Genomic DNA, 26870 nt, shown 5'->3' on the forward strand with positions numbered 1-26870 from the left:
GAGGCTCCCAGCCACATTCCCAATGAAGGGCTTTTGCCCGAAACATCGATTTTCCTGCTCCTCGGATACTGCCTGATCTGCTGTGCTTTTCCACTCTTGACTCTAATCTCCAGCAACTGCAGTCCTCACTTTCGCCAAAATAAAAGGGGGTGGAAGCAAAACAGTCATCCCATATTCAGGTAATATTACTTAGGTGCAGCAAAAAGAATTATAGCCTGATGCCCATCCCACACAATACAAATTTCTGGATTATTTCAGTTAATGTCAGTACAGTGCACACATTCAATATATATCCCTTGGAGCAGAGTGCCTTTAAAGCCTGAATAATAATAATGCATAAAATATGCTAAGAGCAAAACAAGATGAATTATAGAATAAGCATTAAACCAATCACCAGCAACCACTAAAATGCACTTGTAGTATAGATTATAACAGATTGCCACTGTACAAATCGATAACTTTTAATTAGTGAAAAGTGGCAATTTTTAAGAAATTATTATATTTATTGTGAAGTAATATATTTAACTAAAACACAATTCTGCTTAGAATAATTTGGCATACAATTAGGTCAACTTCAAGCCAAGCATAGAACAAAAGTTGAAGTGTATGGACACTTTTTATATGAAAATTATAGACCTGCACACATTTGTAATTAACTTCCAAATCTACTTAGCAGCACAAAGGATATTGAAATTCTCTACCCAACTAAATGTAATACCCTCAATGATGTGCTGTCACCCATACATTCACTTCTGTCTTGGATGCTCAAGTTTCTGACTGCACATAAGCATCTTCCAGTGTTTCAGTGCTGTCAACCTGAACTAGCATCAACAACTGGCACAGCATCTTTCAACAGCAATTAATCTCAAGTTCAATCTTCATACCAAATATCTGATCCACCCCTACCCCTTCCCCTTAAACTCTGGTGCTGTGTTGAACCCAAAGATCAGCTAACAGTCTAACATCCACTCCATCACCATGATTGTTTATTTCCATCACCATGTGGTCCAGTCTGCCTCATTGATCTCGTGCTGAAAACCTCATCCATGCTTTTTTTTATTATTTGCTTGTTGGGTGTGGTTATTGCTGCCAGGATCAGAAGTTATTAGCCATTACTAATTGCTTTCACAAAAGTGAAAATGTGCAATCACCTTGAACTTCTTCAGTTCCTGAGATGTGGGTACACTCACAATGCTGTTAGGTGGGGAGTTCCAGGACTTTGCATTAGTGCTGATAAAACAAGAGTGAAATATTGCCAAGTCAGGAAGTTACGTGACATGGCTGGAACTTGCAGATGGTGATCTCACACCCTGGCTGAACTTGTTCTTCCAGGTAGCAGAGGACTCAATAGAGTCTAGGGATGTATAGCACAAAAACAAACCCTTCGGTGAAACTTGTCCATGCCAACCAGATATCGTAACCTAATCTAGATCCATTTGCCAGCACTTGACCCACATCCTTCTAAACCCTTCCTTTTCATATAACCATCAGATGCCATTTAAATGATATAATTGTATCAGCCTCCACCACTTCCTCTAACAGCTCATTCCATACACGCACCACCCTCTGCATGAAAAAGTTGCCCCTTAAGTCTCTTTAATATCTTTCCCCTCTCACCCTAAACCTGTGCCCTCTAGCTCTGGACGACTCCACCCCAGGGAAAAGACCATGGGTATTTACCCTATCCATGCCCCTCATTATTTTATAAACCATAGCTTCCGACGCTCTAGGGAAAACAGTTCCAGCCTCTTCAACCGCTCCCTATAGCTCAAATCCTCCAACCCTCGCAACATCCTTGTAAATCTTTTCTGAACCCTTTCAAGTTTCACAACATCCTTCCAATAGGAAGGCACCAATTCGGAAGGCAATTTTGCAAATGACTAACACTGTTGCACTTCATCCTGTAGATGGCACACACTGCAGTCATGGAACAAAAATGGCAGCAGTAACGAATTTTGTAAGCTTGTGGGTAGCTGTCAGTCAAGGAAGCTGTTTTGCCAAGGATTGTGTCAAGCTGCACTTATTCAGCCAAGTGGAAAGTACGACATCACACTCCTGACTTGTGCTCTGTTGATGGAAATGCTACTGGATGTCAAGAGATAGCAGCTGGACTATTCCTTGGTCATTGCCTGGAACTTAGCTGGCCACAAAACTTAACAATTCTGATAGTGACATATCCAATCTCCCAACTTCAACTCAAGATACACTTCTGCTTAACCAAATCCCATCCTTCCTCGTGCTCACTGACCTACATTGGCTCCCAATCCAGTAATTTTTGAATTCCATCATGGCCCTACCCTTTCACAACTCTGCAAGCTGCTCTAGCCCAACAAATATTTGAGATAGTCTATTCCTTTGATTCTGGCTTGCAATTTTAATCTGACTGCCATCAGTGGCAATGTCTTCAGCCACATAGGCTGTAAGTTCTGGATTTCTTTCCGTAAACCTCCCCATCTCTTTCCTTATTTCAGCTGCTCCTCTGGTTGAGTTTTTAGCCTTGAGTCCCATTATCTACTTTAACTCAGTGTGAAACTCTAAAGCACTTTGGGACAATTTGTTACATTAAATATGCAAAATAAACAAGTTGATGTTGTATCATTACTATCTCTACAATGTATCTCCTAAGACAATTCACATTGGTACATTACTCTCTGGAAGAACCATGAATTCTGAGCATTAAGAGAGAAGGATGGAATCACTGTTCCAAGATCATTGACTTTTAAATGCAACCCACTTGTGACAAATTATATTTTGGGAGCATTGGCAATTTTGGGAGATGTTGACAGTGCAAGCAAAACTAAAAAAAAATTTAGAATAAATTCCATGCACAGTCAATGACAGAAGCATGGCATGGAGCAGGCCAGATAGCCCCAAAGCTGAGAAGGAAAATTAGAGTATGTAGCCACTTAAAGATGTGGTGATATTTGGAGGCTATAAAAAGGACTTTTTCTTTAAAATTCCATTCACTGGTATGATTTTTAATACTTGCCAGCCTAAGACATCTGGGTTTGAGGAAGGGTAAATGAATGGCCAAAGTAAAGTGGGCAGCAGCTGCATTACACACACATCCAATGCTTTCTACATCAAGTTGCACTTAACACTCAAGGGTGGACTTCAAATTTAGTCAGTGGCAGTGAGCAATATTTTCCATTTTGGAAATAACACTGTGCAACGAGATGGTTAAAAAGAAAACAAATATCGTCCTTGCTGACTTAAATCCTTGGGACCTATTTAATCCGGAGAGCAGATTGGTGGTTAGCACTGCAGCAAAATACAAGCTAAATGACAACTGCACTCTGCAATTTGTTTGCAGGTGTACATGCTATAATTGGTAATGTTATGCTACTGGCAGCCTGTCAGCCACAGGAAGCAGAGGCAGTTGCCCTCAGTCACTGAAAGCAAGGTGCAATGTCTGCATGCATGGTCTAAATATTGGTTTTCCTAGCTCAAACTATATTTTCAAAATCACAAAATGTTATAAAATTTGCAACAGAGACAACACACAAAGTATACCACAAATATTAAAAAGTTTTCACCAGCACATGAACTTCCATGTCCATGGGGTTTCCCTTACTACCATTACATGTGCAAAAGATGACAGGACAAAAAAAGGTTGAGGTTGGCACAAACATTGCATTGTGGTCAGCTTGATATTTTTGCATTAAACTAACGGCCTTCATGCAACCTTAAAATGTAACTGATAGCATTTCTGAATTCCATCAATCCGTGCAGAGAGAGTTATAGACCTAGAGGGAGCAGAACTTTGAGCCTAATATTACTTAAGTGCAGCAGCATGTTGCTGTTAAACCCCATCGATGTGTCAATATTTTCTCAATTGTAGCTGTGTCAGAGTGTAAACAGTTGAGCCAAGTGAAGATACTCACCTACTGGTAACTAAAGCAATTTGTCACTGATGTTTCAGTTTTACATAGATAGGCAGATGTGCTAGCGCAAGCTTGGTTTATTTCAATGCATTTTCCAGAATTAACTTCACCAGGTGTATGAAAAAGTAGTTGTTTAAGTGCCACTCCAACTAGAAAGGACAACAGATTTTTTAAACATCACGTTCAGCATAAATAAGCACTGGAAGCTCCAAACTGGCTGCTAACCACAGTCAGAGAAAGGTATAGGATTCCCCATGGTAGAGGAGATCAAGTTGCTAGCCATATTTGTTATAATATCACCTAAAACCTATGAATATCCAACCCTTCCAATCAGCTAATTTGTGGTCATTTACAAGCAAATTAAAGTTAATTGAGGAATGAGTAGTTTCTGTGGCTCATCTTTGTACCTCAATATGTCTTTGTCCAATATTAGCAAAAAGCAGAAAACAGAAAAGGTCAAAAGTTGGAGTATGACAACTACCAATTGCCAGAGTCAAAGGTCATGGGAAAAGAAAATGGATGAGATGAGAAACCTCTGCAACATCATCTGAATCTTCACCTAACTGGGAGTAACTGAATCTTTACTTTGTACTACTGGCACCAATCCATCAAACTGCTTGTCCAACATCTGGTATTGGAAAAAGCAGAAGTTTCCACTGACTAAATATCAAAGCCCATGCTATGGCCTTCGCTCCAAGTTCCGCTCGATACGCCTTAACTCCAGCCCTCTCACTACCCAAGTATGAACCGCACTGTTCACAGCCAACGTCTGGTACCAGCTTTGAAACAATTACCCATATCACCAATATCATCACTGACCTTTACTTTTGCACTAGCTCATCTGTTATTGAAACTCATATTTATGTCTCTGTTAAATCTAGTCTTGACTATTCCAACACACCCAGATGACCTAAATTCTACTCTTCTTTCACTTGAGATCAAACAAAACTATTACACAGTAAGCTTACTTGGAACAAATTATGCTGACAGTCATGTGCACTGACCTGCCTTGGTAACCAGTTTATTGAAATTTATAAGTTTCGTCCTTGTTTTCAAATCCCTTGAACATCCCCATCCCTGTCATTTCCCCAGGCACCACCCTGCAAGACAACTATTCATCCAATTCTTGTATCCAGCATTCCGATTATTCCACTAGCCATGTGTTCAGAAGCCTCATCTCTAAACTCTGAAATTTCATCTCTAAATTGTTATGGACCAGTTCAGACCCCCTCAAAACATTCCAAGAAAATAGCCCAGATCCTAACTTTTCTAGCTGTTTTAAGCAGGTATAAAGTGGATAGTCGAAGGGTGATGCAACTGGCCGAACCACTCAGTTTTAAACAAAACAGAATTTAATTTATACACGACCAAAAGGAAACCAAATTTAGAATAACATAACTGTTTGAAAACTCAATCAACTCTATCATAATTTAATGACGGTGTTCCAAACATTTGCAATATCCCCATAAACACCCTCTTGGCAAAATAAAAATCAAACAGGTTCTTAGAGGAGAGATGTCAGAAAGAATCAGCATGGAGCTATTTCTCTGGGTCCAAGAGTTTTGAGTTCCCAGCTAAAACCTGACCAGCAGTTGCAAAGCAGCCAAACTGCTAAAACCAAAACAAACCACAGGGAAGCTGAGCTGGGAGAACTGGTGTATAAGCGTTTTTTTTAATTTGAAAGCCTTTTGCCTGAGGCAGTACCTGTTAGCTATCATCAAATCAGCCCTAAAACCCATACAAGCCAGACACATTGGAACCTCTCTTTTTTTTTCCCTAGAGGGAATAAACGCAAAGGAGAGAACAACCTTGTCAAGGAGCAGCATCGTCACAATCTCTCTTTCCTCCTTCAAGATGCACCTTAAAACCAATCTTTCACAAAGTTTTGGGCCATTTGTCCCAATATCTCACGGCTCAGAGACTATTTTTATTTCATAACGCTACTGGAAGCACATTAAGATGTTTTATGTGAAAGACGCTCTGTGCAATTGATGGTGTTGGTACAGAAGGCTAAACGTTATAGACAGTCCATGAGAATACAAGTATCATGTCATGGATATTCACTATTACAACACTTGCTCAGTTTATATAATAAAACCAAGAACTGCAGATGCTGAAAATCTGAGACAAAAAAAGAAATTACTGGGGAAACGCAGGTCTGGCAGCAATCGTGGACAGAAAGATCAAACTATTTGCTTATTTATGTCCCTTGGGCTAAATGAAACATTATTTAAAGTTGGACAACTGTCTGTGTGGAGTTTACACATTCTTCCAGTGTCTGCGTGGGTTTCCTCCGCGTGTTCCAATTTCCTCCCACAGTCCAAAGATGTGCAGTCAGGTGAACTGGCCATGCTAAATTGCCCATATTGTTAGGTGCATTATTCAGAGGGAGATGGGTCTGGGTGGGTTACTCTTCGGATGGTCGCTGTAGACTGGTTGAGCTGAAGGGCCTGTTTCCACAATGTAGGGAATCTAATCTAATCTACTTTTTTGCTGATTATTCCAGTCCATAAACATAAAAGGATAAAGATAAGCAGGAAGCAAAGTCACATAAGAACTCTAAAGCAGTTGAACTCAGATCCAAATGGATATGCTCTAACCCTTCACGTACCAATTCTTCTACAAACATATCTCCCTCTGTGATGGTATAGGCTCAACTTTCAACTTAGGGACCAACCTTGTAAATCTTTTCTGAACTAATTGCAATACAAGAATATCCCTCTTTAAATAAGGATTTACTTTTGACAGTCTTCTCAAATCACTTTTGCCACCTTCAAGGATTTATGTAAATACAATCCCAAGTATTTCTGTTTCTGCACCCTATTTAGAATTGTACCATTTAGACTTCTCTAATATTCATTTCCAAACAAAAATATATGTTCATATTTCCACCTATTAAATTTACTTTGCCATGTTTCTGCCAATTTCACCCATATCTTAGAGATGTTATTAATTGCATTACTTACTACATTCCTTGAGTTTCACTTCCCTCCAGTATGAAAAGTAAACAGTCAACACAACTCAACATTAGTGAAATACTTTGCATGCTAGCAATCTGAAGTAACAGAAAATAACGAACAGTTATCTACTTGAAAAATCAGCTTTGTTTCTTCCCATGAATACTGCCAAAGTATTTCTTATTACATTTTGTTTTTAATTCACCACTTTATCAACTTAAAGAATAATTCCATATCAGGGATGCAGAGTTTCAAATCTTAGTTCCTCTGCTTTAAATTTTTGCCTAAGACGACCCACACTTTACTCAACAAAATACGCCAACTTCCCTTAACACCCAACTTTAGCAAAGACAAGTGTTTGGTAATGCGGCTGCTTTATGAGAAGAAAACTGGAAAAGCAAGCTTCCATCACACACTAATTACTGAAACATCCCTCATGGTTAACTGCACTTTCAGAACAACTCTCAACAATTCCTTCAATAAAGCTGAATTAGGATAATAGACAGTTGGCAGCATTGACAGCTAGTTATCCCCAGTTCAGATGTTGCAAAAGATATGAGGGGGTGGAAGGGAGTGGAGATAGAGAAATGGACAGACTACAAACGTGACAAAGTGAGGAAGGTACATTTTGTATCCTCGGAACAACTCAAATCAATAAAAGTTTTGTTTTTAAGATAAATGTAGTAACCAGTTCATACACAGCAAGGGCCAGCAAACAGTAGAGAGATGAATGACCTGTTCATGTATTTTGTTAGACTTTGAGGGATGAATGCTGTCCAGAAAAAGCCATTATCTTCTTCTAATAGTTGCCATGGGATTAGTTACATCCAACTGAGCGGCGAGACAAGGCCATGGTTTGATATGCATTCCAAGACTTAGCATCTCAGTCAATGCAGTAGTTCAGCATTGAAATGGAGTGTCAGCCTAGATGATGCACTCAAGCCCTGGACGTGGGATTGAATCAAAGAAAAAAATGCAATAAAGTCAAGCCAACACAGAAGAGGTTAAAATATCAAACCACCATAAATTACCAAGACTTTCACTAGGAGGTATGAAAAGAGCATTAATGGGCACCAATCTCCTTCACATCCTCTGGTAAGTGTTTTGGATAAGCAAAAAAAAAAGTTGTTACTTTTAATAAAAGAATAACAGCTGACAAGTTTTTTTTTAAGATTAGATTAGATTAGATTACTTTACAGTATGGAAACAGGCCCTTTGGGCCTAAGTCCACACCAACCCGCCGAAGCGCAACCCACCCATAACCCTACATTTACCCCTTACCTAACACTACGGACAATTTAGCATGGCCAATTCACCTGACCTGTACATCTTTGGACTGCGGGTGGAAACCAGAGCACACGGAGGAATCCCACGCAGACACGGGCAGAATGTGCAAACTCCACACAGTCAGTCGCCTGAGGCGGGAATTGAACCCGGGTCTCTGGCGCTGTGAGGCAGCAGTGCTAACCACTGTGCCATCGTTCCGCCCACAAATTAAGCTATAAATATGTGCAAAGTTCAAAAAAGCTGTTGCACAGGAGTTAATGAAGTTTGCAGAAATAATTCTAGGATGGCTTACAAGGAATAGATCAATTCAAAATTATTCATGACGTAGAGGTGCCAGTGTTGGACTAGGGTGGACCAAGTTAAAAATCACAACACCAAGTTATAGTCCAACAGGAATTACTGGCTTTCAGAGTGCTGCTCCTTCATCAGGTTTAACTAAATTATAACTTTAGTTATTTAACTAAAATCAGGTGACTAAAATTAGTGACTAATCCAATGAAAAGCCACTGGTTTCAATGTCTAAATATCTATCTTTCTTTTACACTGACCAAAAGTTTTTTTCACTTTATATGTATGATAACTTTAACTAAAGCTGTACTGCATTCACCTCCTTAGTCAGAGGTCACAAAAATCAAAATGATCACAGGAAAAAAAAAATGTTGCTAATTGTCAACAATTCTACATAAAAACAAGGATTGCAATAAATTGCCTTTCAAAGGATCATACAATTTACATGGATAGAAAAGCATTTTACGACCAGCCCTTGGTTTACGTCAGTCAATCTCCGGTGGCATTCAGGCATGCAAAGGATTGAGTTCCAGGCATAATATTGCTTGTGTATAAATTTAGTTTCATATTTAGAGATTGAAGCAGTAATTTCCAATTTCTCAGCGATCTAAAGCAGCCTTGTTTTATTTAAGGGAGCGGATTTAGAGTAAAAAGAAGAAAACATCAAACTCAAATGAGTGAGGTACAAATGTGTTCAACCAGCAAACTCTGGGCGTATGGCACAGTCTGCACAATTTCACCATTTCCCATCTTGTATCTGGTATCCACAAACCACCACTAAATAGATTGCTGAGTGCTTTAAGTATAGAGACTATTTAAAGGAGAGAGAAAAATCTTCTCAGTGACCTGGGATAACATTTATCCCTCAACTAACAGGAAACACAAATGAAATCAGAAAATGCTGGGAGGAACTCAGCAATCTGGCAGCCTCTGTGAAGAAAGAAAGAGATATCCTGAATCTGATCGGATTCTTCAGAACACTAGGCTCGAAAGAAAGGTTACTGGACTTAAAACATTAAAACACTCCACAAAGGCTGCCAGACATGCTATATTTATCCAATGCTTTCTGTTTTTATTTCAGATTTCCACTATCGACAGTATTTTGCTTTATAGTGAACAGTTCATTTGGGCTACTTATTTAACTTTTTTGTGGGAACTTGCTATTTGTAAATTGGCTACCACATCTTTTTTCCCCCAAGAGCAACTGTGCTCCAAAAACTGTGCACAAAGTGCTTTAAGATGTTCCGAAAAGGGATAAATAAATCCAAGTCAGTCTAATTTAGTTACACAATTGCTCCAGGTTCAATCTACGGTCTGTGCTGTTACTTCTTCCATTAAGTACTGGCACTGGTGATCCATGGGTAAGGGAGAGAAGGACTCTATCATCTCGCCACCCAAGTACACATATAGGCATCAGTCAAGAACAGAAGTTGGCTTAGCTACAGTACCAATATTTGCCATTAAAGATTCAAACATTCAGTCAGAATCAGTACACCAAAACCTGTAAAGCTGTTCTCAACAAGTGCAAAACTTCCAAGTTGTCTGAGAAAACCATAAAGAAAAAGAATTCTTAAAAAGCAGGCCTTGTTTGGGTAGAACTTCTTTTCTTAATGTTTGTAGAAAAAAAGTGAATGAATTGTGTTTATCAAATTTTAACTGAAATAACTCATTTTGCTATAGGGCTATGCCTACAAAAGATTTCCTCAGACTCGTCTCAAGATAAAGGGAAACCTGCAAATTACATTGGAACAATGCATCAGAATTCATAGCACATATTGCCACTTACCCAGTTTAGCACAGGCAGAATTTAATCACTTCTGTAGGTTAGGCAGTAGCAGCAAGCATGCAGGTAATTATTACATTTCTGAGAGGGGGGTGTGGAAAAGTGTTACTCAGCTTGCAGCTAATGACATACCTCAACTGCCTTTTGGCGCTACATTTGTGAAGGCAGTTTATGCTCATTCAACCATTTCACTTATACTTACCATTATTTTGCCCAAAGTATTTTGTTCACTATTTGTTTCACTAGATTGTGTGACCTATTCATTGACCTATTTATTACGGAGGCCATAGAGGCAAACTCAGTAATTAGAGTTTAAACAAATTACTCCGCATCAAAACCCTGACAGAAAATAAGAGTGACATGTTTCACTTAAGTATACTTAGCTACATCAGATAAAAATAAAACCACAGATGAGGTTTAAAAACACCAAAAAGTGGTTATGGGCTTTGCCCAAAGGAAAGCTATTTTTAAACTTGGAACTCAAATACGCTACAGGCCATTGCACACACATCTTAACAACACAAACACCAGCTCCAAAAACAGACCATCTCTTTACTGTCAGGTGCTTCACTGATATACTGTACGCTGGGACCTATTAATCTGAACTGGGGAATCTTAATCCTCATCAAGCATACAGTACCCAGAAAGCACAACTCAAGCAATAAAAAGGTACTCAATCAATGCACACCTCAAGTAGTAATGCTGCTTGTGCAATGCTTCAACCAAAATTTAAATGTATTTGCACAAAATGGTCAGCAAGGCTGAAGGAGATAATGATCTTGTTTTTCAAAAGGCTGATGACTGAACAACAGACTCGTAGCTGTAGAATCAGGAGACAAGTAGAACAATTACTGGCAAGCTGAGTACAAAACAAAGGACAGTGAGGGAGTGGTTAGAGGACTACAAGAGAAGAAGAGATGCCGTGGAAGAACTGGTACTGACAGCACAGCCTCTCGCTACTTACTCTAACAACTCGAACTCAAGAATCAGAAGAACAATTTCAAAATTTGCATATGACACCAAACAAATGGAGTTTATACAGAACGGATTTGCAGGACAGGCAAGTAACCAAAGTTCCAATAGAATTGGGTACAGTGCATTTTGGTAGCAAAAATAAGGTGGCCCCAAATATCTTCGGTACAAGAATTGCAGAAAACAAATAAAGTATTAAAGGCCAAAGACAAGAAGGTCTGAAGCTTTGACACATTATATCATAGAGTGGCAAAGTCACTGCTGCACAAGGGGCCTGAAGACTACAGGACTTAGGATCTGTGACAAAGTTAAAATACTTCTAGGCCAATTCAAATGAATGAAAATATTAAACTTGCAATTTATTTTCACTTGTACCACTGCCAAGGCTATGGATCAATGTGTTGTGATAATTCAAAGTGATTTCGGCTTCTCATGTAATAAGTACATGTAAAACAGAATGAAGTTCAAACCAACAGCAAAAATATGATCATATTGGATTATACACATCAATGGAAAAAAAGTTCAGTAAGAGAGAAAAAAAGTGTCACCATCCATGAGGCAGGATAGCCATTTCAGCAGCTTGATTTAGCTATAACATCGCTGAAGAATTAGGGAACGGTATTTGAGAATGCTTACCTCTGTTCGCAAGAGCGAAATTTCAGCTGCAATTATTTCACACAGTTCGTTCAGCACATGCGCTGGTGTCAACTGCCGTCAGAGCATGACAGAGGTACAGTACTATAGACTGAGCAGTTTCATCTCAAAAATTAAACTAATGAATGTTCATTGCTCTCCCTCAGACAAGGAGGACTGAGTTACTCTTAAACATACCATTTGCCTTTCTAATGTATTCCTGTGCCTATATATCACACAATCTACCCAGTAGATCATCCTTTTTTTTGCAAAATGGAGGAACATGATAATAAGAATGTTAGCAAGAGCTTGTTAAAATTGCAGGTAGTGAACATAAAAGAAAGGCTATAACACTGCAAGAGAAGCTAGATGTTATAAAGTATTTTGAGCATAAGCAGAGAACATGTGATGCAGCTTTCAGGTTGGCTTTGGAGAAGCGGAAAGAGAGGATATTGAAGAGCTGCTGGAGTCCCACTGTGAAGACCTCTCTAGAGCCGATCTGCAACAGCTTGTCGCTGAGGGGAAGTGGAAGCTGGATATGAAAATTACGAAGTCCAGGATGTAGCACCACGAGAGCTTTCCACTTCTCTTCTGTCCGGAGGGAATTTGAGATGCATTTGCAGTTCTTAGAGGACGATTATAGCATAGAATGTGACAGGATAGCAGTTCATTCAATAAGATATCATCTGGCACCGTATGAACAGCTTCTTCAAGACAGAAAAAGGGTAAAGCAACAAAAACTGGATGTTCTTTTTAAACCAAACCCCAAAAACCAGAAGACAAACCACAACTGCACCTGAACGTGATGATGACGACCTGCTGTTCCCCTGCATCAACAATATTTTTTCAATGTCATGTGTTTAAATTTACTTGTTTCATTAATAAATGATTTAAACCTTCATTCAGGCTGTGTTATACTCTATGTTTTGCCGCTGGGAGATTTTTGAGCGATCGAGAGTGATATTTTTTGCTGATCTGCCCAAACCCCATTTTTCCCATAGGCCCCATTATTTCTATTAAGCGAGGCTTTGCTGGAATGCAACTACAGCATTATGGAACTACCTTTATATTCTGTCAAAATTGAGTACAAGTACAATTCCTAAATTACAATAATAAGCCAAGATCAGATTCATCTTAAATTCCAACTGTATGATGCAATGGAACAGAAACCAGATATGCATAAGTTCTTATTAGTAACAGACCAAATGAATTTCTGCTCAGTTGATTATTTCTCTTCTCATTTGGCATTCTCTCCAACCAAATTTATTTGCATAATGGCAGCAGGCAGCCAATATCCCAAAGGCCGAGAAACCTATGCATATAACCTCAGTTTGGCTACTCTCTGCCTGCCATTTCTACTGATATAGTTTTGGTTGAAAAGCAATTGATGACAGCATAGCTAAAGTTCTCCAGCTTAAGAGGTGAGCACAAGATCTGCTCCAGATCTTCCAATCACAGGCTTCCCCCCCTCCCTTCAGACACAGGATCTACAAGAGAAGGAATACTGGGGTGGAGACAACATGTAAAGATTTGTGATGTTTCACAAAAATTGAACTGAGACTAAAATGGCAGATTTCTGATATATCAATATTATAACGGACATTTCTCAATTCTGCATTTCTTGGGAAAACAAGTATCTGAATGAAGTTGAGGGTTCGGGGGCACAGATGCATAATCAGAACTGTTAATGTAGGTTAATGAGATCAGGAAAAACTACAAACATACTTCTGGAGCTTATCATAGGTATAACAACAAAAAGCAGTTATTATGTTAAACATGTATAGAATCTTGGTTAGACCAAACAGATTACTTCAATAGTCTGGTGCACAGCATAGGACAGCTGCAATTAGGTTTTACCAGATTTGATACCAGCACAGAGGTTATGTTAATCATTCAAGAGCAAACATGTAAAAGGGACCTTACTTCAAAAGGAATCAAGGGAACCTCAAAGTATTTGAGATGGTATCTATTTAAAAGATATTTTTATTTGAGGGGGAGTCCAGAACTAGATCTGTGTTCACTTGTGGGGTATGGGTGTAGCTGGCTGGCCAGCATTTATTGCCCATCCCTAGTTCACCTCAAGGAGATGGTGGTGAGCTGCCTTCTTGAATCGCTGCAGTCCACATGCTGCAGGTAGACCTACAAAGACAAAGACAAAGACATTCGGTGGGGGGGATTTCCAAAATGCTGACCCAGTGACACTAACGGTGAAAGTGATTACTGCAGATGCCGGAGATTAGAGTCAAGAACATGGTACTGGAAAAGCACAGCAGGTCAGGCAGCAGACGAGCAGGAAAAGTGACGTTTCAGGCTCAAGCCCTGCTGAAGGGTTTGTGCTTGAAACTTCAGTTTTCCTACTCCTCGGCTGCTGCCTGACCTGCTGTGCTTTTCCAGCACCCCACACACAACCCTAGTGACACTGAAGGACTGGCGATCTACTGCCAAGTCAGAATGGTGAGTGGCTTGGAGGGGAGTTTGCAGATGGTGGTGTTCCCACGTATCTGCTACCCTTGACCTTCTAAATTAAAGTAGTCATGGATTTGGAAAGTGCTGTTTAAGGATCTTTTGCAAATTTCTGTAGCTTATGTTGTAGCTAGTATGCATTGGTGCTGAGCATTGGTGATGGAGTGACAGAATGTTTGTGGATATGCCGCAAATCAAGCAGGCGTTTTTGTCCTGAATAGTGTCAAGCTTCTAGGAATATAAAGATATGATCGTTTTAAAAATTCCCTTAGTCAGCGAGAGAAATGTAACTTGCTACCACAAGTAGATAAGGCAATTAGTATAGATTTATTCAAGCAGAAGTTAGAAACACAAAGCAAAAAGAGGACATGTTGAAAGGGTTGGAGATGGCAATGACAGCATGGACTCACAGGACCAAATGTCTGTTCTTGTGCTTTAGTAAGTTAAAGTCAGCTGAATTTCATAGGAAAAAAGTGAAATTTCTCAAAGCTTTCAGTCACATGCCAGTGATCTGCTTTTTGACAGTACACATGTCCCACCAATGAACAAGCTTGCACGTTAACGTGACTTCCAACTACTCTAACCTAATCAGGTATAGACAAGATTGTCAAATGTTGAAAGCACTTTCTATTAAAACTGCAATAACAGGCTGAATCAATGAAAATAGCAACAGCCAGAGCTCAGGAGTTCCACATATGAGTAACAACACAAAAGTATACTATTACTGAAGAGATTTACAACCCAACCAAACATAAATATTACTATACAATATTTACTACCACTGACAACCAATTGGTGAGAAGTAGCAATATTTTTATGTGTTTGAGTCACAGTTCCACCATATGCATGGAACTGATTTTACCTATATTATACAATCTACTGTTGATTGAACAAAATTAATATGAAAGCAAAGTAGTTGAGAAATTCAAGAACTACACCAATAAAACTGAAAATAAATTGGTTATGGCTGCCCTATCATAAATTCATGGCCTGTCAACAAAAGCTGGTTTCTGGGATGCACTATGCAAACTGTACAAACCACTCAAGCAGTTGTAATACATGATAGCGTTCAAAATAGTCGGCTTTAATTTGCACCGTATTCAAATTTAACCCACTAATAAATAGGGTTTTGTATTTATATAGGTTATTTGCTGTCAAGGCTTGGGACTTGTCAGTTTTGAGTGTATGGCAAACCAAAATGTTACCATATTCTCTGAAAATGCAACATTCACAGTCAAACTCAAACAAGTGGCTATATAACATGCACACACTTTTCTCCAAAAGTATGGGCACATGTGTAAATATCGAAGGTGCAGGGAGAAGCCCAAACATGAAGAACAGTTTCTCGGAAGTCTAGGTAGGCACATGGTGACAATATCTCCAGAAGATGAAGAAAGAAAATTAAAGTGGGGTGGGGAAGTGAGAAAAGCGGTATTAAGGGGAAGGGGTTCAGCATTATCAACATAATGTTTGTGTGACTACTTAGCTCCTGAAGTGGCTAGGTTAACACAATGTAAGCCTCTAAAAAGTGGACTCAAATTATCAAATGTCAACGGCAGAGACAAGGTAATCAACAAGGTTGTTGTAATAGCTGTCTCATCAGTAATAGTGGAAATCCTGCACAACATTCCATCAATGTGTTTGCAGATAACATTCAGAAGACAATTGCATTTCAGCACAACATTCCAAAAGAAGGGAGGAGCCCCACAGGTCAACTTCAGGTGGCTGGTTGCTGCTCGTTTAAGCTGGTGTGGCATCAACAGTACAAAGGATACAGCATCCCTAGTCGGAGGTAATCAACCTGGGCACTTGCAGCCTAAATACAGCATGGCCAGAGAATACACAGACCAGGTCAGCATTTCACTCAGCTGCAAACAAACTTGAATCTGGGTAGTTCATGTCATTCAGACCTGACCAACTCAAATTCACTACCCACCCTCAATAAACACCCATTCCTCCAAAACTTAACTGCCAGCACAAATCCTACTCCCCCATCTGTGCTTGCTGATCTATACTAACTTCCAAGTTCTCCAATTTGTTCAAATACTTTCACCACCTCATCCCTATCTTTGCAACCTTCCTTAACTCAAGCGTTCCTCTAACTCTGGGCTCCAGGCATGCCCCACACCACCACCAGCAGCTGTGCCTAAATAATTCAAGGCTCAGGGCCTGGAATTCCTTCCCTAAAAGTTTTCCATTGTTTCCCCATTTCTATCCCACCCACTTTAAACCCTACTTCTTTGACTTGTTCACTCCAAAGTGTTTTCTTCTTTGGTTTAGTGAGATTCTGTTTGCCTGACAAGTTTAATATTTCACTCAAACACTGGAGGCATCTGCCTGGGTTAAAAGATGCTTTTAAATATAAGTGGCTGTTGTTGGTATGCCTAAACCTGTAGGCTTGTAATATTCCCTTCTCCTTCATAATACCCCAAAAACATTCCCTCCCCACTTCCAAAGTTATTGTGAAGTTGGTTTCATCACATCTAATAATCTGTAGTACTTGAACATACATGCAAATGTATGAGGAAACTTATTGCCACTGAGCATCCAATAACTAGAACTTTGAGTGTGGTGCAGGACTGGTTGACTGATTAATCCATGCTCATTATTAAAATGCCCAAAATATTGCCAACCACGTCAGCACAAAAATCAAGCCTCACTCAAAAGAACTCTCATGCACTGCTTTTACTTCAGGGTTTATACTTGCATAGAAATTCTTCATTAATGTCTTTTGATCTATCAGTGCTTACACCGACAATAAAATTCTAGCAGGAGAAAGTGAGGTCTGCAGATGCTGGAGATCAGAGCTGGAAATGTGTTGCTGGAAAAGCGCAGCAGGTCAGGCAGCATCCAGGGAACAGGAGAATCGACGTTTCAGGCATAAGCCCTTCTTCAGTAAGCCATTCCTGAAGAAGGGCTTATGCCCGAAACGTCGATTCTCCTGTTCCCTGGATGCTGCCTGACCTGCTGCGCTTTTCCAGCAACACATTTCCAGCAATAAAATTCTAGCACCCAGGCCAATGAACTTTATAGAACTAAGAGGCAAACAACAACACTCCTAATATTTCTCAGAAGAGAGATAAAAGGGCTTCAAAATCTCTGGCTATCAATACTGAAAATTTCATTCTTGGATGCAAACAACTCTTAAGAGGAGCAAGACTTCGGAAACAAGCTAACAAAGTATAAACGTACGCTGGGGACTAATAAAAGATTCAATTGTTGACATTGGTTATAAATACTGGACTAAATAAAATAGGTGTGATGTAAACCAAAGGATAACTGATCTCAATTTTCATTACATTATTTTCAAGATTAGGGAAATATTGGTCATGCTCATCCCCCACACTCAAAGCTCTGCCAAGGATATCCTAACATACACATCAGCCAAACCATTAGCTTATCCTTGGCAATATGGATTGGTTTCATGCGCTCCAATGGTTGTTTTATTGTTACTTAGGAATAACTAACTTAGCAACCCGCCAAGAGGGTTTTAATTTTCCAAGAACTATTTTCACTCAGATTGATCTCAAGATCACCCAATAAACCTTTCTCTTTCTCTAAGCAACACCACCCTTAGATTCCATTTGTTGACCAACTCTTTCCAAAGTGACAATCTCTATACTTCCAGCTTAGCTAAACCTGCAGTTATCCACCAGCCAATCCCAGAGCCCTCTAAAACAAACTGTTCGTTTTTTCTTTGTTGAGGAAGGATATTGTGAAACTTAAGGCTTCAGAAAAGACTTACAAGGATGTCACCAGAATTGGAGAGTTTGAGCTATAGGGAGGGGCTGAATAGACTGAGGCCATTTCCCCTGCAGCGGAGACTGAGGGGTGACTTTACAGAGGTTTATAAAATCATGAGGGGTATTGACAGGATAAATAGACAAAGTCTTTTCCCCAGGGTGGGGGAGTCCAAAACTAGAGGGCGAAGCTTTAAGACGAGAGGGGAAAAAATTTAAAATGCTGGCAAATGGGGCTAGATTTAAGATATCTGGTTGGCATGGACGAGTTGGACTGGAGGGTCTGTTTCCATGCTGTACAACTTTATAACTCTACGACAGTAGCAGCACTAGAGAATAGATGTGATCCAAGAAGCCCACAGCTGAGGGACATGAGGAGAGATGGCTATGAAAGAAGCGAAGTACTTATGGTGACACAGAAGTACCATGCATAAAAGGGGACATCTGAGTGATAGAAAATGCACTAAAATAAAGGGTGCCAGCAGCATTAAACAGATAGAGACAAGATTAAATGAGTTTCAGTGAAGAGAAGAAAGTGGAAGATAGAGAAAAGATGGGCAGCACGGTGGCACAGTGGTTAGCACTACAGCCTCACAGCGCCAGAGACCCGGGTTCAATTCCCGCCTCAGGCGACTGACTGTGTGGAGTTTGCACGTTCTCCCCGTGTCTGCGTGGGTTTCCTCCGGGTGCTCCGGTTTCCTCCCACAGTCCAAAGATGTGCAGGTCAGGTGAATTGGCCATGCTAAATTGCCCATAGTGTTAGGTAAGGGGTAAATGTAGGGGAATGGGTGGGTTGCGCTTCGGCGGGGCGGAGTGGACTTGTTGGGCCGAAGGGCCTGTTTCCACACTGTAAGTAATCTAATCTAATCTAAAAAAAAGAAAAAAAAAACAGGCATTTGACTTATACGGAGAGCATTTTATTTTACCAATGAAACCCAAGAAACATTGACTATAAAATTGCTTGAGGCAAACAACAAATTTGCAATTGATATCTTCACAGGTCAACAGTTATGCAAAAAAATTCTAGTGTCTCAAACTGGAGTGAGAAAACCCTGTTTTCTGAGACATACTCCCTCCAAATGCAGGAGTCAATTATGCCGAGATATTTGCATTTTAAGCTAAATTTATGGATTGCATGAACAATCGCATCAGCTTCTAACATTTCATCAATTTAATGTCCCAGTAACTGTAATTCTATCCTAATTTTCACTTCCATTAGCTGCAAAGGCATGATTTTCAAGTTTACACATCAGGAACGAAGAGCAAGAGATATGCAATGTTCATTTCTTAGTCAGTTATCTTGAAACTGACAAGAGTAGCAAGCCATTCAGACAATCTAGCATGCAACACCATTCATGAGCCTCTACCTCAAATCCATATCCTGGCTTTCTCCATTCCCTTTGACAAAGACACCTTCACCCACTAAAAATCTACTTCTTTCTGAAACATATTCAGTGATTTTGCCTTCACAGGTTCAACAACCTCAATAAAGGAATTTCCCACCAGTCCAAAATGGTCTACCATATATCCTGTAACCATGACTCCTTGTTCTGGACACCCCCAACTCATACATCATCCCTGAAGCCTGTCCAGCCCTGTCAGAATGGTATACATTTTAATAACATTGCCTCTCATTCTTCTAAACTAGTGAATCGCTGCTCACGTGACAAAACACACACCCCAGCAGTCAGCTGAACTTTTACTTTACTCCCTCTATGGTAAGTGTATCTTTACTTGGGTAAGGAATTCAAAGCTGCACACTACTTCAGACAGCCTCATCAAGGCTCTGTACAGTTGCACAATGTTCTTGCGTTACTCCTCAAAACCTCTTGCAATGAAGGCCAAAACTTCATTTGCATTCCTAAATGCTTACTCTGCACCTGTATGCTTGCTTTCATAGACCAGCGTACAAGAACTTTCAGATTTCTTTGTACAATCTACAAGGTATTACCATTTAAATAATACTATCATGGTTTCTCCTACCAAAGTGGACAACTTTACATTTATCTACACTTTAGTGCATCTGTCAACTCACTCAACTTGTCCAAATCACCCTGATGCATCTTTACGTCCTCCTCACTATTCACTCAATGTTGTGCCATCAGCAAACTTGGAAATATTACACTCAACTCACTCATCCAAATCATTGATATACCTTGTTCATAGATAGGGACCAAAAACTGATCCCTATGATACTCCACTAGTTGCCACCTTCTACTCTGAAAACCCTGTTATTCCTGTTTCCGCTCTGCCAACCAATTCTCAATCCATGCCAGCATATTACCACCAATCCCATATGCTCAATTTTGCATAATAACCTCAATGAAAACCTTTAAAAACTAAAGTTAACTGGTTCTTCCACATTTATTAGTTATGCCCTCAAAAATCCATAGATTTATCAAATATTATTTCTTCCATAAATCTGACAGCTTTGTGTAATAGACTAGTATTTTCCTAAGTGATATTAGGCTAACTGATATACAATTTCTTGTTTCATCCTCATCTATAAACAGCGGGATTACATTTACACACCACCCTGTTGGGACTGTTCAGAAATCTACAGAATCTTGAAAGCTAACAAGCAATACACCCATTATTTCTTGGTTGCCTCCTTCAGTAAGCTGGAATCTAGTTATCTGGCCTTAGGGATTTAAAAGATTTCACACCCATTAATTTTTTCAGTACTTCTTGTTTACTAACTTCCTTCAATTCCTCCTTGCCAAAAGACCCTTACTTCCTTAACATCTCTGGCAAGCCTTCTATGTTGTATTCGGTGGCAATAGGGCAAATGAAGTTGCTTAACTACGCCATTTCCTAATTCTTCATTATCAATTCTCCCATTTCAGTTTGTATGGTGCCAACATTTGTCTTTATTATTTCCTTTCCTTTTTCATACTTTTTACAAGCTCTTACTGCCCACTTTGATGTTGCCTTCAAGTTCTCTAATACCTCTTGGCCTTGCTAAATTCTAAACTGCTCCCAGTCTTCAGGCTTGCTACCTTTCCAAGCAACTTTGGACAACTCAGCTTTGGATCTAGCATTATCCTTAACTTATTTTGTTAACCATGGTCAAGCCACATATTCCTGTTGTGTCCTTTTGCCTGAAAGGAGTGCATTATTGCTGCAACACATGTACTTGTCCCTCAAGTATTAACCATGTAGTGTCCACTATCATGAATTTATCCTAACGCAGCCAACTCATCCATCATAGCTTTTTAGTTTCTTTTATTTAGATTAAGAATCCCAATTTTGGATTGGACTACTTCACCTTCTACTCCAGTAAAGAATTTTATAACATTATGGTCACTTTTTCCAAAAGGACTTTTCATTAAGATTCATGAACCCCTTTTCACGGCACAAAACTAGATCTACTATAGCCTGCCAAGTTGGTTCCTCAACATACTAGTCTAAGGGTTCATCTTGTGTACACTCCAGGAATCCATCTGCCATAGGAATATTGCATGTTACCAGTACCAAGGGTGCCTCCTTCTTTAAGAGTTGTGAATTAAATGCAGTTCACCACATTATTTCAAGCAGCACCTTTAAACTCCTGGAACAGCAAATATCTGGACATATTAAGATTTAGCTCAAACAATTCAAAGAGCTTTAAAAAAAGCCTTCCTTCTTTCCAAGGCTGCCCAAAAGGAAACCAGTTCATATCAAAAGAAAAGACTCATCATTGTATCATTCCAAAACATTCTACCGGAAGAGGTGAAAACGCCACTGCAAATTCACGTGTTCGCATTGCTGGTGCCTTTGTCAGAACTTGAAGGACAGCAGTGAACTAAAGATTAAAGCAATTAGAGGGGTGGGAAAGAATTGGAGAGAGAAAAGGAAATGAGATGATACTTATGTTAATCATGACTATAGTGACTGTAAACAGATCCCAGTATATCATTACAAACTAGCAACATATGAGAACACAGTGGATTTAACACTATTTGCAGAGATCCCAAAATCGGATGATATTTTGTTGCCTTCAAGCAGACAATACAAGTAAATCCAAGAAATTGAAGGGGACACCATAACCCTGCTGTCTGCTATGTCTATTACACAGTCTCTACGAGAGATGACTGAACAGAAATGGAACTAACTCTGGGTGATTCTCATTCGCAGTAGCGCAGTGACACCAATTTCTTAACCACTGCTCGGTTAAGACTGGGATACAGACAGACTCTAACCTCATACCTTTAATGCACTGTCTGAGCAGAAATGTCACCTTTTTACATAAAACCTTGATATCTCAAGACTGTGACTTGATACAAGTTCTGGGATTTACGTATTAATGAACCGAAACACGTAACATATTCTAAAAGACAGACTTCTCAGCAATTTAGCTTTGTTCAATATATTGTTTTAACTGCACGACACGGTGACCTTTTGCTATAAATTGTATCTTATCACCTTGTTCCACAGCTACCTGAAGGAGTAGCACACCAAAAGCTAGTGCTTCCAAATAAACTATTTTACTATAACCAAATGTTGTGATTTTTTTAAAGACAGTTAAGATCCATTAGCTCTAAGTTAAAGAGACTGATTCAGTGTTTGTTACCAATATCTAACATTACACATACTTACCTGGTCAAACAAAAAAAATAGGGTCTCCCAACTATCTTTACATTGAGATTCAATTTGCAGTATCTCTTTGAAAGTAAAGCCATAAGATCTCCCAAAACAAAAATGCACATAAGATCTATTTGCTAAAGTAAATGGGAATGTTTTAAAGGGTAAAGGGGGATTCATGTGCAAACGCTTGCATACTTCATTCATGCATAATTCCTCATATCAAACGTACTGGCCAAACACTGAAGAGATGGAATTACAATAAACATTGTAATGTTTTAGTTTTTAATTCAAACTTGGAGGTTATTTTACATACCTAATTCAAATTATATACTGTATTTTCAGTAACAAATATGCAAACTGAAACAGATACTGGCAATTCACAAAAAACAAAAGGAAAAGACTGTATTCGTATACCAGGAGTTTTCTGTTCACACTATCTTTGGCAGTCATCTTTTTAATCTGAATCCATCAACCATCTGTTAAGCATTTGTATAAACCTTGGCACAGGGCATCTTTTTGGCAGCCGTTCCATGCCAATCTCCAATGAAAAGGAGATAGGATGAAGTCCCCTGTTCTGAGTGCTATAGCATTACACTGTTCCAGAGCAATGCAGGCCAGATAAACCAAACAACCAACTGATTCAGTATGCAGCATTCAGCTCATATTCTACACGGGTCAAATGTCATGTCCTAAACTATTTTGAGTACAGTGCCAGTAAGGCAATATTTGCCTTTTTAAGCCTAATTTCGATAAAAATGTTCTCTGCAAACCCAGAACTAAACACAAAAATTAGCTCTTTCATAGCAATACTCCGTGCAAATCAAATTAATTAGTATTAAGCACAGAGTATCATTCAGTGGCACAAGTGCAAAAATGAACAGCTCACTGAACAAGATGGTTTAAATTTTTAAGAATTTAACCCATTACATTAGAGGAATACTTCAGCTGTGCATGATCTCCCTATGTCCTGGTGTTTTTCAACTCCTTTTCTCTATTTTCCTATCCCACACCATCAACTGCAACAGTGTTAAGTGTCTGACAACTAACCTTTACCACAAATCTGCAAGATGAATGAAAAATTATAATCCTTTCTTCTGTTTTGAAATTACACTAAATTCTTATTTATGTTCATGTCTTGACTATGCTATAGAAGCTTTTACAATCTATTCTTTCTTTTGCTGTTTTATCATCTTATTTAATTGCAGTACTTTGGATGTTACTTTTATCTAGTAACAGTTAATTTGAGAACTTACAAAAAAAGTTGTGTCTACAGAAGAGTAAGAGAAGCCATTTTGACTTGGGATAATGTCCACTGTGCAGTTAAATAGCTCTGAAGAAAATTTTTAAGTAAAAACAAGCACAGTTGGAATTGCCACTGTGAAAACATACATGACTGGAACATGAAGTCATAATTCAAATAATTAAAGCTTCAAAATGCAAAAATGAACCATACTCGCTTTCTGTAAAAGTAAGTGATATTCAAACATGGATCTTACACTATTGTATTAAAAATGTACATGACGACCTTGGACAAAACCCTCTTACCTGTCATCTTCACCATCTACAGGTTGCATAGACAGTGGTAAGGTCTTTAAAGGAAGTAACGATGCAGATGCAGGCAGGTTGGCGCTGCTGGCAATTTCCTGAACCAGAGCAGAAGCTGCACTCAGTACACTTTCTCCAATAGCTACCTGTTGTACATGCAAAAGTGGCTGGTCTGCAGGTTGCTGTGAATCTTCCACTGCATTCAACAGCGACTGGATGGGAGCAGAGTGCTGGGCAGAGCCAGGCACCATTTTCTGTGGCCCCACTTGTACCACAGGGAGGCTTGCATTTGCTGGTACAGAAGGCTGGCTGGCTTTCTGGATCAAACTGTTCTGCACGGAGGTCTGCGTAGTGGTTTGCTGCGGAACACTGTTTGCAGGTCCAGTTGGTATACTAGTAGATACATTAGATCCAACACTGGGTAGGTTGGCATTAACAGATGGTGTAGAACTTATTCCAGTTATTGTCTGATTGTTCACACTTTGAATAATACACTCGACCCCTTGACCTTGTGGTTGCGATGACAACTGCTGTTTTGGTGGTGCCACAGTTACCTGCTGCACAAGCCCTGATACGTTGGCCTGCTGCTGTACCATCCCGCCCTGCAGAGGCTGCCCTACTTGCTGCGCTTGAGCAGCTGGAGGAGCACTTGGTTGCAAACCGATTGGTGTTGACTTGTTAACTGATGGCGAACAAGACTGTTGCAGCAGAGGAATTGTATTGCTTTGCTGACCAGTTACCAGCTGCCCATTGGCAGCACCAGCAGGTGGCATCATTGCTGAAACATGTCCCACAGGCTGACCTGGTGTCTGTCCAGATTGTGCTTGTGCTAAAACAGACTGTGCTTGGCCTTGAACAAGTTGTGGTTGGCCGGATGGTGCGGCTGCTGCTCCAACCCCACCACTGCTCTGCTGTATGGGTTGCGCAGAGGGCTGCATTTGAGGGTGCTGCACATATTCTGTAATGACAGCACTTGTATTTGATGACATAATATGCTGTGTTGTCATCTGTGAAGCTGGCTGTTGCTGAGGATACGATAGTTGCTGTGGCTGGGACCCCGCTGACAGGGCCTGCAAAGGCTGCTGTTGCTGAGAATATGGTAATTGCTGCTGAATTGGGGTCTGTTGAACACCACTGATTCCGGCTCGACCAGGGAGGGGTGCACTTGGCTTCTGCTGCGAATGCATAACATCTTGTGAATGCAGCTGGGACTGTGTGAGCTGTGGTTGGGAAATACTTTGTGCCAGAGGGCCACCACTGCTAAAATCCAACTGCTGACTACACAATGCTTGAAAGGCCTGCTGCTGAGGGGCAGGAACTAATCCTGGTTCCCCATTACCAGCAGTTTCAATGTAATAACCCACTGCACTCAAGGTGCTGCTTACCGAACTCCCTCCACTTGTACTCTGCCCATCCAGATTTGGATCAGTGACAGAAGCTTGCTTTACACTGTCCAGCGTCCTGTTCACAGAGGTGCCTTCAGTGAGAACAGTGACATTTTCTTTGTCATAGAACTCAGTACAAACCCAGCGACCTTTCTTGTATGGCTCAGTGTTGGAATCCAATTTCACCACTCTGAACCTGGAGCTGCCAGCTGCCGGCTGCTGTGCTACGGTTGCACCGGTGGAAGCCACAGTACTGGATGCAGCCCCGATCACTCCGGTCGTACCACTCACAACACTGGCATTGGCACCAACACTCACCCCACCGACACTCACGTTGCTCCCCATACCGCTTACAGTTCTGGCATTCGCCGGGGCTCCAATGCTGGAAGCCAGGGCCACTGGCGTCCCAACCGAGCCACTCACTAACCCAGGCATGGGCACACCGGTGCCATTTTTCTCCACGCCGGCAGTCACATTGCCAGGAGGCACGATTCCCGCTCCTGAAGGCACAGCGCCGGCCATCCCTGGGCCCGCCAGCATGGCAGGGTGGTGGTGAAGGGGATGGTGGTGGTGGTGATGGTGATGGGTTGGATGGTGGTGGTGAGCAGGGGGCGGGTGCAGGCTGTGGATGCTGCCGTTGAAGAGAGCCGGCTGGTGGGGGGGCAGGCGAGGCTGGTTGGGGGACAGGGCGCTGGGGGTCTCGGCGTCGCCCACGTTGTTGAGGGTCTCCTCGGAGGAGCTGCGCTCCGGCTCGTAGTCGGTGGCCCGGGAGACGTCGAGGATCTCGGAGGACGAGAGGTCCTCGGTGTGGGACTCGTCCATGTCGTCGTAGCTCTCGGTGTCCTCGGCGATGCTGTTGTTGGAGCCGGCGTTGTTCTGCGCCGGGGTCACGCTGGTGATCTGGAAGCCGCTCTTCTTCTTCATCTGGGCCCCGGCCATCGAGCCGGCACCGGCGGGGGCCACCACAGCAGCGGGGCCGGGAGGAGGAAGGGCCACAGCCCCAGGCCCGTGGAGGCTGAGAGTCAGCGGCGGGGCCGGCACCGGCACAGGCACCGGGCCGGCGCCGGGCCCTGAGGAGCAAGCCGCCAGGGCCGGCGAGCGCAGAGCGTCGTCCGGGTGCGGATGCGGGCGCGTCGGAGCCGGCTGCCCCATCAGGCCGCCCAGCGAGGGAGAGGCCGAGGCCCCGCCGGAGCCTGGGCCTGGCGTGGAGGCCGGAGGAGGCGGCGGCGGGTGGCTGGTGCTGCTCCGCCGGGGGTAGAGCGGGTGCGCCATCTTCCTGTCCGCCGCTGCGCTCTCCGACTGGTGCATCATGGCATGGGCTGGGGGGGCGGGGAGGAGGATTGGTGAGGGGGGGGAAGAGAGAGAGA

At 41.2% G+C, this 26870-nt stretch overlaps 1 protein-coding gene across 1 annotated transcript in view; it reads right to left on the reverse strand.

Annotated features, from left to right (window-relative positions):
• The window catches only part of LOC122554917 (TSC22 domain family protein 1-like), a 36556-nt gene that overhangs the window by 8127 nt on the left and 1559 nt on the right, over nt 1–26870 (reverse strand). Inside the window, exon 2 of the mRNA XM_043700312.1 lies at nt 24119–26822. Coding sequence (XP_043556247.1) covers nt 24119–26814 — 2696 coding nt within the window. The 5' untranslated portion in view covers nt 26815–26822. The remainder of the gene's footprint in view (nt 1–24118; nt 26823–26870) is intronic.

Source organism: Chiloscyllium plagiosum, chromosome 12 (genome assembly GCF_004010195.1).
Source record: "Chiloscyllium plagiosum isolate BGI_BamShark_2017 chromosome 12, ASM401019v2, whole genome shotgun sequence".
NCBI lineage: Eukaryota > Metazoa > Chordata > Chondrichthyes > Orectolobiformes > Hemiscylliidae > Chiloscyllium > Chiloscyllium plagiosum.